The 17091-nt window shown below is 37.0% G+C and overlaps 1 protein-coding gene across 1 annotated transcript in view; it reads right to left on the bottom strand.

Moving 5' to 3' along the window:
• Positions 1 to 17091, bottom strand: part of LanA (laminin subunit alpha) — a 389558-nt gene that overhangs the window by 226838 nt on the left and 145629 nt on the right. The window contains exons 15-18 of the mRNA XM_067152600.2: positions 16230 to 16508; positions 10862 to 11071; positions 6319 to 6624; positions 2498 to 2650 (exon numbers count right to left, since the gene is read on the bottom strand). Coding sequence (XP_067008701.2) covers positions 2498 to 2650; positions 6319 to 6624; positions 10862 to 11071; positions 16230 to 16508 — 948 coding nt within the window. The remainder of the gene's footprint in view (positions 1 to 2497; positions 2651 to 6318; positions 6625 to 10861; positions 11072 to 16229; positions 16509 to 17091) is intronic.

Genomic DNA, 17091 nt, shown 5'->3' with positions numbered 1-17091 from the left:
TCGATAACATTTAATCTATTACTCTCTCCAGACCACTGAGTGTTCATGAGGGAAAACATCATCTCCGCATTAGCATTATGGCTAGGAACATACAAATAACTCAGCTAATTTCAGAGTTTAATTTTCCAAAGTAAACTTTAAAATCAGGATTGTTATAATTTTTCTACATTAAATTATCTCATGAAAATGAGACAATCCCTATTTCTTAGGATGAACATATCTGATATTTTTTTAAATCCCACCCAAATTTGGAAAAATTAGAGCCCAGGCCATTCTGGTTACAAGCTGAAGGTCTAGATCACTGTGACAGGTGTGCCCCAGAGTACTTACAACCTATAAATACTAACATTATGTTGTGATTTAAAAATAAACTCTTCGCTAAATCAAAAACAGAAGAACTTTTTACTCCATTATGTACATTCAACCATTTCTTAAATCCAATATTTCTCTTCCTTTTATCTCTCTTATTCTAAATTTAAACTCACACTTGCATTCTACATAGTAACTTAATTTTAAATTACACTTCAATATTTGGTCTACAACTCAAGCCAAGCCAAGCCAAGCCAAGCCAAGCAGTCATCATCATTGTCCCTGGCTTTTTCTCACTTACTTGGAGTAAGCACTTTGTGGGAATTAAGCAGTTTTATGGCCAGATGCTTTTCCTGATGCTATATCTATGTGGAGGGATGTATTTGCTATTTTGTGTTTCTGTGTGGTGTACAAATGAAAAATAACACAAACAACTAGTACCCAAACTGGAGGATTTAACCATGACCAGGTCTGTTTAGAACATAAGCCTCTCCACTGTCTTCTGTCCTTCCACCGTCTCCCTGCCAGCACTATTTTCTTTACCCATTCCTCCACTCTTTTCATCCATCCATCTCTTGGTCTTCCACCTCGTCTCTTGCCTTCCGCTCCCATCTTATGCATCTTCCTAGCTGTCCTCTTTTTCTCCATTCTCTTCACATGTCCACACCATCTAAGCTTTGGTTAATCTATTCTATCCTGCAATGGTTCCACTTGCATTAGTTCTCTAATCTTCTCATTTCTTACCTTATCCATTTAAAAATTTTTTTTTTTTTTTCATTCCTCAAAAATTTCATCTCACTGACCTGGAACTAGCTTTCTTCTCTTCACCTAATTACACAAGATTCCTTTATGTTAGTATTGAAATATAGTACATCTGGTATATCACTCTTTTGGTGTTTTGGAGGACATCTTCACTCCAACAAATTAATCTAAAAAGCCACCTAATCGATAAAGTATCTTGATTATACTCATTGATACGGCCATGAAGTGGACAGCTTGCAATCTTCACTCCACACAAAGCTTCTACCCCTGCTCACTTATTTCATCAGTACTTTCTCAGTGGAAACATCAATCATTACTCTAGTCGTTGGTCTATGCTCCTTCCAGATTTTAAGCATCTTCTCCTCCTACTTTCATACAACTCAAACTCCCTTGATGCATCCTCCTTTACCCTCCAAACAGTATGTTTCCCAACCCTTTGTTCTCCACAGCCTTCCATATTTTGCTTCTGCATACACTATCATATGCCTTTTCAATATCCAAAAGTCCACTGGTAGATCTTTTCCATATTCTTAAAGCCATTCTTGTAGCTGTCTTATGACAATTAACTGATCTACTGTGGACCTTCTTTATCTTAAGCCATAGTGTTTTTCTCTCAGCCCTCTCATCCTATGGTCCGAATCTATTTCTCGAGATTTTTTTAAGCCTGCCTAGTGGCCATGGTTGTTGGTGTTGAAGTTTAAACGGTTTGACACCATGGTTAGCTGGTTCGAGTCCCATTGGTCGAAAAAAAAATTCACCATCAGAATTTTGGCTGGCAGAGTAGGGGAGGTAGTGGTATACAATTTCTAATCACTAGATTGTGTGCCAAAAGCTTGGGTTAAATTCCAAATTTCTCTGCAGTGCTCATATGGAGTGAGGGCATATGATGCTGTTGATGGTGATTCATCCATCGGATGGGGACATTAAGCCTTGATCAGCCCCCTTGATGCTATTCGACAAAAGTAGGCTAGTGCCGGCACTGGGTTTCACTCTCTCCATTCTTACTATCGTATATCACGTCATTCGTTTCATCTCATTAACTCCTCTGATGAGGTTGATGTCAGGAAAGGCATCCAGACATAAAAACCTGCAACGAAAGATTCATCTCACCTCATACATGACCCCATAGAGAAATGGGACAAGGGTTGGACAAACAAACAAACAAGCAAACAAACAAACAAACAAATAGGATGAGGCTAAAATTCCCAGCGTGACCAAGAATCAAACCAAGGGGTGAAGGCCACTACACTGACTATTCAGCCAAGGAACTTGACCACTATTTGCAAACAGTGTGACAAGTGACAAACAAGTTACAAATCAGTTCCTATGGAGAAAGACATGAACAATGACAGGTCAGTGTGGGAAGAGGAAACAAGGGCAAACATGAAAACACAAGGACAAGGAGAATCCTTGTAGTTAAATTTACCTTCTTCGAGTTTGGTGGAGTGGGGAAGTTTGCAGGCAAACATTCCTTTCCGCTCCTAACACAGGCTCGTGTTGGCGTCTGGTAGTCCATTGTCCATTCTTTGTAGGGGATGGCTACTATAGAGTCAAGTGCAATGTTGGAGTTATCTTCACCCTGCGGAAAAAAAAAAAAATACTATGTATAGGCAACTACAACAAAAGAGAATAAACAGAATAATAAGAATTTATTACCAAGAAACTTAGCAAAATGAAACAGAGGAGAACATTATTCAGTATCTAAATTTCACAGTTTGAGAGCTTATCTCCCGATAATGCTTGCAGGTTTATTTTCAGTCGACAGCAAAAGATCTGAATCCAGAATAAATTGATGCGGGATAACAAAATGGACCGCCTTAGAAATGTTATCAAACCATTGAAAATTATCTTTCATAAAGTTTTGTAAAATTCCATTAACCGCTCAAGCCTGTTCGACGTGTACATGTACGGACCTACAAAACATAAGCCAGGAACGGTTTGACGTATACCTGTACGGACTAGGCTAGCGATGTTTCAGATGTGCATCTGTGTGCCATCTGTCGGTTGTCAACGTGAAATTTTAGCATGGCTCACAGTACAGGGTATCATTTTATGCAGGGGAGTACTTTCTGCCATAATGCAGCATTGTGTTGGCAGAAAAAGAATTTGTTTCATCAACATCGATCATTGTAAACAACATGGCAGTGTCCTGGTCTGTATTGTATTTATCTAGTGCAGCTCTCGAACACACATTACGTAAAAGTAGTAATGAGAATAATCCGAGTGATAATGATCACGTAAAAAATTATGAGATCCTATCTAACCTAGGTCTAAATGACTCGATGGAGGAAAGACTTAGGTCATCTAGACTTAAATGGTTTGGGCATGTTAAATGAATGAATAGCAGAAGGTTACCATGTGCTTATTTGGAAAAGAGAATAACAGGTAGAAGACCAGCTGGAAGACCAAGAAGAAGATGGCTGGACCAACTGAGGGAAGATGTGGAGAGAAGAGGATGGAACTGGGAATCTGTCATGGACAACAACATCTTTTTGAATAGGCAACTTTGGAAGACACTCATTTTCAAACACCCTACCCAGCTCACTGGAAGGGCAAACCGATGATGATGATGATGATGATGAATGAAAGTGTTAGTGATGATGATTATGCACAGCACGAAATTACATGTGATTTAAATAATGATAGTAATATAAGTGAGTGCTCACCCGAGTAGTCATGGATACCTGTTGATTTGAATTTTATTCCAACAAGAAGGTAATTAGGCATTTTTTACTTTATGTGCCACCTTTTTGTATGTAGATACAACATCTGCATGATATGAACTGCACATCCACTTAATTTGAAAAAAATCAGACAAGTCGTTTAGAAGTTATAGCAATGTTGGTGACAATATGTAAAATTGTGGTATTTTTCCTAAATTTATTACTGCTGTAGGATAAAACTTGGCCAACTTTTAATACCAACTGGAAGGGTTGAATATCAAAGTTTTACATAAAAATTTCCTTGGTTCTTTGGTGCCTAATACATGGAAGTGTTTGGCAACACAGGGATGGTAAAGGAATAAGATGGAAAGGGAGCAGCTGTGGCCATAAAGTACAGCCTCACCATTTGACTGATGTGAAAATGGGAAATCATGGAAAACCTTTTTCAAGTTTGTCAACAGTGCAGTTCATACCCACCATCTCCCAAATGCATGTTCACAACCAGATTTTATATATGATTTATATGGATCATCATCACTATACGTAGGAATTTTTGGTGTTAAAATGTTTATTTTAGGTGCCTAAAAAATAGGCTCTGAAATGTGAAAAAATAGGTTCTAAAATGTATATATTAAGCAGCTTCAATTTTATATATTTTATTAGGCATTTATCAATTAAAATACCATTTTTATTTTGATAAATCGATAATGACTCTTCAGGGGGAAATATAAAACAAATACCACTCACCTCTTTGCTACAAACACCACAGGACATAATTTTTCCACCCAGTGTGAAGTGGGGAAACTCCTGCAACCTTTTAATGAAAGACGCTTGGAAGCTGACATTTTCTTGTTTTTGCTCGTGACACAGACTATGGGCATGTACTGTGAGAGGTTCTTAAGGATTTCCAGGCAGTATGGTTTACAGCTTCCCAATTTAAAGATTTTGTTTGAAAACTCTTTCAAGAATATACTGTTCATACTGAAAATGAGTCGCAAATATTTCAGTTTCTTGGAATAATTTAAAAGTATGTTTAATTGATTTAGGTATTGAAAGTAGGAATTATAGAAATATAGGCAAATATAGATTCTAATGTCAGTTTAGGTATTTTTAGGCACTATAGGATTATCGTTTCTAACCTTATAAATACATGAAACGTATAAATATAACTTCATTTTAAGTTACCTCTTCTGGAACAAAATAAGTTTTTGCCTAAAATCCGAGGTCTAATCATCACATGCTTTTACTCGCTGGTGAGTATAATGATGTCTTCCAAGTGATTCAAGGTCACAGTTTATGGGTTATTCAAGGACTGATGAGACCCACTCTAGAATCACAAGATATTGGCACACGAAGTCTGCCAACCAGAACCTGGTGGCTCTTTCTTCTCTGAGATTTTAATTACTGGTGATATATCGTAAAAAGTAAGAAATTATGGATTACTTAACCACTCAACGTGGAGTGCCGTACACTGCACGCCGACTCCCTAAAGCTCTCTGTCACGGAGTGACGTGCATTGCACGCTCGTAGCAGCTTCTGCTTTGTGCTTCTATTTAGCGAACAGTTCTTGAACTATTACATATGTTATGAGATATATCTATATAGAAAGCATCGATCTTTCATCTGATCTGTATATCTATTGAATTTTTATCGATTACGTACGATATATCGCATCTGAAAAAGCAACAATTTCTGTTGTTTACACCATAGTAGGTAAACATTTTTTCATGATCGCGGATGCAAAAATTAATGATGTTATAGCAGATGATGATGAGAAAGAAAGTTCCGTTTTGTTATACGAGGACTAGGATATAGAATCTGAGAGTAAAAGTAGTGATCATGACAGCGATGTTGCTTGTGATACGCGGGAATATATCGTCCATAATGTTATCAATGGTGGGTTTGTTTGGGAAGACATGGATAATTACAGAGGGCAAAGAGGGCAAATAATGACCGATTACGTATCTCAGAATACTGCAAAGAATTGCTTATATCTTACGAAAATGTTTCAGTTGTGTTTTACTGTCGAGTTCATAAAGATGGTAGTAGTACAGGCAGATATTTATGCTTAACATCACTTGCGGTCACACCGTGTGTTATTTCTGTTCCGATTATTAAATTAATGGGTACGAGGTACTGTGTAGGAAATGTATGGGGTTTTTGCAGTTTGTATGTTAATAAGCACAGTACAGGAACCTATCTTGAGATCTTATTTCTCAAAAAACTGGGTGCTAACAACTCCTATATTTGGTTCAGCCATTTCCCTTGTTCGATTTGAAAACATTACAACTTTCCTCCACTGCACTGACCTTAGGTAATTATGGTAACTTATGCTGTATGTGTATTTATGCATTAATAATAAACTGAAAATTTTGGTATCATTCATTGCATCATTTGTCAGTTATGCTTGATTAACTAAAAGCCTGCATTCATAGCATGCTTGGTGCTATACTCCTCCCACAGCACAGGATAGCCAGGTAGTGAAAGTCCTCCCACGCTGACAGGTTGAAGACCTGCAATAATCTGCAATTTAAAAATATACACTGAAGATACAAATGATAATACCTTTGGTTTATGATCTCACCTTTAGAACAAGGCTGATGACGTTAGCATCAAAGTTGAAGACGGCCACCTGACCATGCTTGTCAGCCACGGCCTGCCGGCACACCTCTGTGTAGGGACAGTTGTAGAGCGTGACTCTGCCTTTCCCACGAGCTCTTTGTGAGCTGGTCTCCACGTTGAGCACAGCCGTATGCTGGTCGTCGCTTGGAGTTATGTAGTTGATGAGGAGTACATGAGGGCCAGGCTTTGTGACAGTAAGCTCGAAATGAATCTCGTTCTGTTGTTCATTGATAAGAGGCATCTCACCTTTATTCAATTCATCAAGATGCTGGAAACCAAAAATCATCTATCAGGTTAACTATCCTAGGCAAAACAAATGGAAAAGCACAAATGAGCACAAATTATACACGTACAAACATAAATTACATTCAAAAGCAGAAAATAGGCTGTAAATCAAGCTGGATAAGGAAAGAAGAAAATAAAGAGGAAAAACATGCCAGTATTTGCTATAGTTCGGCATGTCATTTTGAATGAGAGAGGTTTTCCACTCGCATAAAAGTTGTTACTGACTCGGTCAAATTCACAAAAGCAGTATTCATTGGTTTCCACACAATGAAATAACTTAGCAAGTTGTTGCAATCTGTAGAGTGTATTTTAATCTTGACAATGAAACCGCAAGTCAAAATAGCCAAAAACCGACTTGGTGAGTTTCTCCAGCAAGTCCACAATTTCGTGTTTGGATCTGTAAACAATGGAGTTCTTAAATATCATGTTATGTTATAAGTTGTACATAGAAAGACAGGAACAATGAAAGGAAGACACAACAGGAAAAACACAAATACAAGTCAGTGTGGGAGGAGGGAAAACAGAAAAAGAAAAAGCCCAAAAGTATGAGGGTAATCCCAAAAATAAGGTCTCCTATTTTTTTATAAATACAGAACTCTGTTCGTGTGGCTGTTGGTCACAATATTGTGTAGAGGGTTTCCCGCGCTCGCATATAAACATGCGCACGCCGCGCTGAGGCACTCAGTCTTGGCTTGGCAGCCGTTGAGAATGGAACTCCCGTTGGATGTTACCGCCAATGCATGGATGTCAAAAGTGTTCGTATTTTTATTCATTTGTAATAGTTCCTTAGGTTCTTGATGGTTCAAAAGTTTACTGAATGCTTTTGCTACATAATCTCAGCATTTTCACTACTACTATGTGTCATTTTTCCATTTTCATCTTTCAAAATTAATGTAAGAGGAGCATATTTCTGTAGTTGTCTTGGTGTTATGATAATTAACTTCAATGGAGTTTATTATATTCTTCTGAAATTCTCTCTTAATTTTTCTAATATTTTGAGAGAACTTCTTTCTGATATTTTTTAGGTTGATAGCATTTTCTTCTGATTTATGGGCACCGGGCGAGTTGGCCGTGCGTGTAGAGGTGCGCGGCTGTGAGCTTGCATCCGGGAGATAGTAGGTTCGAATCCCACTATCGGCAGCCCTGAAAATGGTTTTCCGTGGTTTCCCATTTTCACACCAGGCAAATGCTAGGGCTGTACCTTAATTAAGGCCACGGCCGCTTCCTTCCAACTCCTAGGCCTTTCCTATCCCATCGTCGCCATAAGACCTATCTGTGTCGGTGCGACGTAAAGCCCCTAGCAAAAAAAAAAAAAAATGATTTATGGGTGTGGATGAATTTCATCACATTCTGTCGTCCACCAGGCATGTTTTTACGAGGGTTCAATGGAGCTAAATTTTCAGCTTGTTTTTTGAGAACTGGGATGAATTCTTCAAGGTCATCTGTCAGTTTTATTGTTTGCGTGACTTCCTTATATTTGTCATTTTTTATTAACTGGTCATAATTTCTCTTTACTTTATTAGTTTTGATATTCTTCTTCTGAATTTAAATTTAATTTTGACAATGTAATGATCAGAACCGCTATCTATTCCTCTTAATACTTTTACATTATAAATTTCCTTATGGAAAAATGTATCCATACAAACATGGTCTAGCTGCCATTCCCCTTTCCTCCAATCAGAATGCTTCTAAGTTTTAAGTTTGTTTGATTTTCTTTTGAAATATGTTGATTTAGATATAAGGTTATGCTCTCTGCAAAGTTCAACAAGTCATTGGCCATTCTTGTTTGTAAATGTATGTGGAGCCTATTTTCCAATTACATCTCTATACTTTTCCCCTTCCTAATTGGGCATTTAGGTCCCCTAATAAAATTTTAACATTACTTTCATTTACTTTGTTTACTATATGTTCAAGGAGATCCCAAAATGTATCCTCGTCTTTCTTTATTTGTGTCAGAAAATGTTTTTCATTAGTAGGTGCATGGGCAATTATTAATGTATAAATTTTGTTTGTTGTTTTAAAGGTGAGAGTTACAATTCTTGGTGATATTGCTTGATAATCAATTATAGAATTTATTATTTTGAAATTCACTATTCCATCAATGGTCATATTATAATTCATTGATAAAAAACAGATAGGCAGCTCTGAGCAGTACAATGGTGTAGAATGACCTTGCAAATTCACTGCAGGAATATGCCGATAATTCTATTTTAAAGTTACATAAGACAATTTTTTTTTTTTGACAACACAAACAGAATTTCACGCTCTATAAATATATTTTACTAACATGTCCAGGAATATATCAAAAGGCAACTGTCGAATATTCGACACTATGGTCCCTGCTGTAGTGGCCACTATGAAATATTCAACATGTTCGTATTTCTTCTCGTAATTTCCTCATTTCTTCAACAGATGTCATGACAGTGTTTCCTGTCGTTCTTGATGTCCACAGCAGCCATGAGTTCAGTTTCATTCATATTTACAACCTCCTTGGGCGCAATTTCACAGAAATAAATGAGTGCAGTTTTTCGACTATCTGTTTGAGCACCATTTCTGTAGAGTTTGCAAACAAACCTTCAAGGGCTCTGCTTTGTTATTCTATTTCATTTTATTTTGTAGTTTTACATTTGGTGCAACTTATTTACTTCTGTATATATATTGTTATTTGATTGATTATATACATTTTTTAGTACAGTGTGTGTCTAAATATGGCATCTTCACTTCATTATGGAAAATGAGTAATGAAGTAGTGCGAAACTGGTTGGAAGACGGAAGTTACAGATCTGATTTTGAAGTTATTGAGAATGAACCGATAGATTAAGAGTTAGATTTGGAATGTTCATCAGCAATTTCTTCACATCAAATATCGGAAAGATTAAGTGATGACGAACCTCCCATAAAGCAACCTATCATAACATGGTCTAAGGTCATGCCTCCAAATGATTGCATGCCAATACATTTTTCCTGATATTTTCAAGAATATACCTCTCAAACCAATGAAACTTTTGCTCGTGCATTACAGATACATAATTGACAATCTGAATATCAGAGTTTGTGACATGTTCCAGTTTTGTGTACATATGATTGAAACTTTTATTATTATTTTGAAATTAGGAATTACACTTTTTGAACAGACTGTACATTTTTCTAGTGAAAACATTTATGCAATTTCATGTTATCACGACAATCCTCAGTGTATTAGCTTTACGTAGATATATGGTTCATAGATTTATTTTGTATCTTGTGGATATTTTGTACTTTATTTAGACAACTAAAGGTGCCAAATATGACTGCCACCACAAGATTTAACATTGCCAGTTCTAGGGTTAATACTTCTGTATTGTTTATTGTATAACATAAAATATGATTTATTACAAAATCTTCGTCATTATATGTGCATGCTCATTTTGTCATGCTGTGGACAGCCTCTGTAACAATGACAGGCATGCAGTGATGTTCCGATGTCTTAATCGATCATCCTACCTAGTATCATTACGATTGCTCTGGTTCAACTCAAACTGTTTCCTTGCGAGTTATCTCTGATCCTTTTCATGTATCTTCATTTTACAACTGGAGAACATCTAGCTGCTGGATGATTAATCCACATTAGAGCACTTATTATACTACTGATCTTAAAAATACGTTAATGAAGCAGGATGCAAAAATCTGCTATTAGGGGACGGAGGATCATGCCCCATTCAAAAAACACTCTTACATCCTTTTGCTTGCCCATAGCACTTGCACCATACTCTGCATAAGCAGAATACAGATAGGGTAAGCCAGCATCCCACCATGCAACATCTGTCTGCCCCTATGAAAAGTAACCTAACCATCTTTCGATTTTTGGACTTCACTGTAAATATAGGGAAGCTTACCAGTCACAAATCAAATTAAATTAGTATGTCCAATTACTGTACTTTAAATGAATAACACCAACAAAATTCATATACCATCAAAATACCCTTGTGAAATTGCACTTTACCATAAACCTATAGGATGATATTCTTGAAAATACAAAGTTCTTCTACCTTAGTATTGATCATTATATGCTCGACAACTTGTGATGCAAAGAGAATCTTTAAATTTGATATTTCTGTTCGCCATCCAATGAATGAACATTTCTCTTTAAGAGTACGGTTATTCTGTTCATATAAATATAAAGAGAAGAAGAAGAAGAAGGAGAAGAAGAGTTATAAATTGAGGGTAGATAATTTACTTACCTCATCATCCCTGTAATACTCTCGAAGGAACTCTCTGTTTTCTCCATCTGGTATGAAACCTCCTTCTCCTCGAACCATGTCAAATTTGGCAACACTGGGGTAGCGAAAGTGTCTGCACAAATCTTTGTTTCTCACCTTACAAGGAGCCTCAATTTTATCGACTAGAATTGTCGCTTCATAAAATGCAGCAGGAAGAAGAACAAAATAATCCTATTTAAACAGAAGACAAAGAGAGAAAGAGTGAGAAATTAAGACAAATTGAGTGATAAAATGGAGAACAATATACAAAGATGGTTTTGGCATACTGAATTTATAGGTAAAAGAAGAATGTCAAAATAATCTAAACAATCAAATGAATCTGAAAAATTATCAGATGACTTCAGGAAAAGAAGAATTTATTTTTATAGTCACTTGGTGTGATGACCCTGGAAAGTTACAAGTAACTAATCTGATTTTGTTCCGTATTGAAGATACAATAAGTAAAATTCTTTCAAGAATAAAATTACTGTGTCCACCTATTCAATACAATTATATTTTGTAGTGATTAAATCCTATATGATTTATAAACACTAGTTAAGAACATGTTTCGCCCTAGTTTTGGGCATCTTCAGCCAAATACTAATCTTAAGGTCAAGTCTTAAATCTATTAAACATTGGAACTTAATACTAAATACAATGGTCTTATACTATTAAAAAAATAAAAAAATAACTATTTTTTTTACAAAAGTTGTGCCTTAGGTGATATTTACATAGTTTACAATATGTACATTAATTAAAAGCCAGAATTTGTGAACAAGGAAGCAACTAAATTATTTTAATTTACAATGACTAGAAAACATCCAAAGTGGAAATTGGATTTCTCCTAGGGCGAAACATGTTCCTAACTAGTGTTTATAATTCATGTAGGATTTAATCACTACAAAATATAATTGTATTGAATAGGTGGACATAGCAATTTGATCCTGGAAAGACCAACAAAAAACAATCTGACCATTTTGACAAAAATCTAGTAAGAAAAGCATTTTCCTTCTTGTTAGACACCACCCAGGTTTAGAGATTTCTTTACCTATAAATGAGATATACCTGCTCTCCAGACAAGCTAGCACATCAAGTATGCTATAGCTGGGCGAAGTGTATAAGTCTAACAATCGTTATGCTTTCCACTCTGTGAGAAGTGCAACTGAGAGGAAGTTTATAAGGAGGCAGGGGCAATGATATAAAATGCAGACCAATCCAAAAGAATTGTAGATCGGGACCAGTGAAGGAAAATACACTACCTAATCTGTTAGAAATAGAGGTTCTTGAAAAGGTAGTGTTTCCTGGTTATAGCCTTGGACATGCTAATTGAGGGTGATAGGACAGATCAAATTTGGCTGAGAATATGATCGGAGATAATTTATTATTGAACTGCTCACTATTGTTCTTACAGCTGAGTAGATGCACAGTGTACCCCCAGAGGTTTTTGACTTGTCATGATATGGAGTGTCAAAAATTGTACTCATTCTTCAAAAATCAGGTACCTTGACCAGTCAAATACTCTCCCTCTGATCCACTGAGATGAGTGGTCGATAGAAAAACAGAGTAAAATGAAGAGGAATCATAATTCCTGACCCGTCTGGATCTGGATAGGGGAAGAAGATTATGATGATGATTATTTTTATCATACTCTAAAACTTCTATGCAGTTACAAATGATTAAAATGGAAAAAAAAAAAAAAAAAAAGAAAGGAGGGTCAATACTCAAGGATAGGAAGCTACAAAGGAGGACAGAAGCACATTCAGGGATAAACATAGTGACAGGCTAGTGTGGACAGAGGGAAAAACAAAAAGGAAAAACAAACAAGAAAGCAGTAAAGGACAATGATAAATACCACATCTTCACACACGACCCTCTCAATGAGTATTCATGCACATCACAACATAATACTGTACATGATGTAAAGTGAATTTGTCACTATTGTCAATATTTTTTAATCATTCATTTTACTGGAGTGCTTCCTACTGCCATCCTCAGCAGCTGACACCTGCGCGAGGATTACTTGATCTTCTGTGTCTGTTAACAACTTTAAGTTAGAAAAACCATTTCATGTGATGTGATCCTACAATGCATATTACTTGAATTGTGTCTCTGTTCATTGATCTCATCATCATCATCATCATCATCATCATCATCATCATCACCACCACCACCACCACCACCACCACAGACATTCACTCGCTGGCACAGCATGAAGACAACCTCCATGACTGCACACCTTGCACAATGGACTTCTAAGTCAGAACAACTGAAAGTCAAGAAATATGGTGGTCAAACTAGATCATATATCTTTCATGGTTGTTTGTAACAACAACACAGGCAAACTTAAAAACAGCACTTTCCAGAGTTAACAGAAACAGCTTCAGACCTAGCATCTCCATCCTTCAAATAAATGTAGTAAGCTTATTTAAGGATAAATGTGCTTATCTCAGCAAATTAGCCACTGACATTTTAGCCCTGCAAGAAACTCACTTGAATACAGATATCAGAGGGAAGATTGCAGGATAGAAAACGACACGAAAGCTGCTATCGACCATTCATAGATCCATTTTATATGCAAAAAAGCAATGTCTTGAATATTTAAGATGTGATTTGCAAAGAATTCAGCAATATAGAGCTAATCACTACTGAGCTAAATGGCGTAACTATTGCACGAACTAGCCAACCTCCCCCGTCTCAGCTGCCTACCCTCTGCCTCTATGTATGGAACTTTAATAGCTGCTATACATCCTGGGGCCACAACCAATGGTGAAAATGAAGAGGAACTGACTATGTGGAGTGAAGTACATGACTTTTTGTCGCACCGACACAGATAGGTCTTATGGCGACGATGGGACAGGGAAGGGCTAGGAGTGCGAAGGAAGCGGCCGTGGCCTTAATTAAGGTACAGCCCCAGCATTTGCCTGGTGTGAAAATGGGAAACCACGGAAAACCATTTTCAGGGCTGCCGACAGTGGGGTTCGAACCTACTATCTCCCGAATACTGGATACTGGCCGCACTTAAGTGACTGCAGCTATCGAGCTCGGTAGTACATGACTTGTACCAGTTTTGATGCTAGGAGAATCAAAATATTTTGCTCAGCATGAAGGCAAATTGACACCAACCCTGATTTGGTCTTTGTCTCCACAGATCAACAGGAATTCTCTCTAGATCAGATTAGGAAAGTTCTAAAATATTTCCCAAAAAGTCAGCACTGCCCTACAGTAATCAGTGTCAGCCTTGAAATCTCAGCAGTAAGAACCATTGGCAAAGCTAGATAGAAACAGTAAAGCAGGACCTTCAAAAGGGTTACTTGGAAGTCTGTTACAAAACTACGATACGAAGAATTATCAGCAGTGTGGGGAATAAACATATCTTCTTTTCCATAGATGAGACGAGCAATCAAGAGGGATGTTCTACTGAAAATGTTGTTATAGGTACCGGTATATTGGAAGTGGATACTCCACCTAAAATATTTTTTCTTGCAACAGAAGTGCTTGAGAAGGTGAACCATCAAATTTATATGAAAAATGTTTAATAAAAGCATGTTTGTTTTATGGCCACAGGGCATAAAACATGACAATATTTCACTGTTCTTACCCAACGCTGCGCTGTATATGGTGGAGGTGGGTGCAGTGATTAAATAATTTTACTCAAAAAAGATTCATGTAACATGCCTGGCCCACACCCTTCAAAAAGTGTGTGTGAACTAGTGCGTACAAAATTTCCTAAAGTTGACAAACTCTTGTCAAATATGACAAAAGTGTTATGCATGTACCTATTATCCTGACAATTTTGGTCTAGTGACATAAATGATTGACATTTCGACAATGAAAGTGCTGCAGCAATAGCAATTTGTCAGGACATGTTGGCTGATTCTGACTTGAAGGGAAGTTTGGCATACACAAACGGTAACTTTTCTATTCTGACAACAGCACTAACATGATAAGAAAAAAGAAAAGAGAGGACGCACTCAGTTCTTGAGACAAAGTGTCCAATGGCATTTGGGACATTGTACAGGAAAAACTGGTCAAGATATCTGCAAGAAAATGAAAAAAATGTGTTACAAAACAATATCCTTAAAAATTTGAAATTTAGAACTAATCTTAAAAGTCCTCACTTCTCTCCACTCCAACATAGAATGCAAGTTGGTGTAATACCAGTACTCTGTCGCTGGTGAGTCCATCTGGCTAGCTAGTCCACTAGCCCATTAACAAACTTGTCGTTCTTACACAAAAGCTCAATTCATGGTGGAAATGAATATAAACACCTACATTTCCTGTTCCAACAGACAAAAGTCTCTCGCATTTCTTGTCCCTCTCAATACTGCTTTCAAGACACTTGCACTTGGAATCTATTTGCTCTCACTTTTGTTGCTGTTAGATTCTGTCACCGACCACCTTGAACTTTTCTCCTTGCAATCAAAAAAATATAATGAAGTTTAATAAAAAAAAGGCAAAATTAACATATGCACATACCATTAACGTCCTTAAGACATGCCAGAACATGGACAAAATGGCATTACAACTTGAAGTCAACAAATAACTGACTGCTAAAGACAAGCTGTGCACTCACAAGACTGTGTGATCCACATTATTTCAGTGTGCCACAGGAAATCACTACAAAGGACAATAAGCCATAAACAAGAAGGGTTCAAAAACCACTGATCTATACAAAAATCATACATAAACTTCTCTCAAATTATAATTTTGGCAACGGATACAAAAGATCAAGACTTTCTCTCCCAGGACTCAATTACTGAGGATGGCCATGTAGCACCTGGTAAAAGCACTTATAAAATGTAGCAAAATATTTATAAAATTAAAGGAAGTTTAACTTACAAGAAACATTCAAGCTCTTAAGTCTTTAGGCTTTTTCAATTGTGAAATTACCAGCGTTTCGCCCCATTGCAGCAGTGGGCTCATCAGTTGGAATGCTGCACTTCTCCAAGACGTTGGCGGCTAGTGCGCCGTTGAGACACCACTGCAAGCTTCCTATGTAGGACAATGCAGTGACGGTGCACTAGGGGAAGCACGTGCCTCCAATTGTATAAATGCCTACCTTTGGCCTGTATCAAAAAATAAGTTTCCTACAAGGAAACCATAATTTAGTTTCATCGACTGCAAAGTCGACTGCAAGCTCATAAGTCTTTAGGCTTTTTCAATCGTGAAATTACCAGTGTTTCCTTGTAGGAAACTTACTTTTTGATACAAGAAACATGTCAAACATTTAATTTAATAGTAATTATTACATTGTCTGTTGTATTTCCAATAGTTTGTTCCATAAAGTGATTATTGCTATATTCAAAGACTGATGTTTTACATCAGTCAAATATAAATACTGAATACTCACAACAAAGAGTATCTTCTTGTTCTTGATGCTGATAGACCAACGTCCAGGGTTCATGACAAATGGTGATGGGATGTTACCTGAAGCCCCAGCCACTGTTACAAAGCTTGGAGTTTTGCCTGTTGGCTTGAATAATACTTGAGACTTCTGCTCGATGTCATTAGGATTATCTGGAGTCACGACAATTTCCCCAACAATGGATTCTTCATAAGGATTGATATAGCGAATAACCATACGATATAGTGAAGGCTTGTAGATGTACACATCTCGGATTATTTCATTCTGTGAAGCATGAAGTTGAGAGTCATGAAAAGACATTACATAACTTGCTGAAAATAAATTATAAACTCTAATGTCATGACAGTTGTCAGTACTGAAGTTACACTCTTTTATCACAAATAATGTTTTCTGAGAAGCATCTAGTACGTTGCCCCTACACAGAAGTATAGCACTAGTCTCAGACATTTTCACAACCGACTGACCGATCGATCGATCGTTACTGAACATTTCCCTCGGTAAATTATTTCAGTCCCAAACTCCACTTCCTATAAAGAAAAATTTTCCCCAATTTGTCCTTGTGAATTCCAGTTTTATCTTCATACTGTGATCTTTCCTACTTTTAAAAACACCACTCAGACTTATTCATCTATTAATGTCATTCCATGCCATTTCTCCACTGACAGCTCGGAGCATACCACTTATAATACCAATATAAATGGTCCGTTCTTGGACATTATAAATTTTCCAGCTAACTCCTTCCTGGTTGCCAGCGTTTCGCCCCCATGTGCTAGGTACCAACTGATGAGCCCAACCTAACATATGGGGGAGAAACGTTGGCAACCAGGAATGAGTTAGCTGGAAAATT

Source organism: Anabrus simplex, chromosome 8 (assembly GCF_040414725.1).
Source record: "Anabrus simplex isolate iqAnaSimp1 chromosome 8, ASM4041472v1, whole genome shotgun sequence".
NCBI classification, from domain to species: domain Eukaryota; kingdom Metazoa; phylum Arthropoda; class Insecta; order Orthoptera; family Tettigoniidae; genus Anabrus; species Anabrus simplex.
The sequence above is the reverse complement of the archived record's forward strand: the minus strand, read 5'-3'. Positions and strand labels throughout refer to the sequence as shown.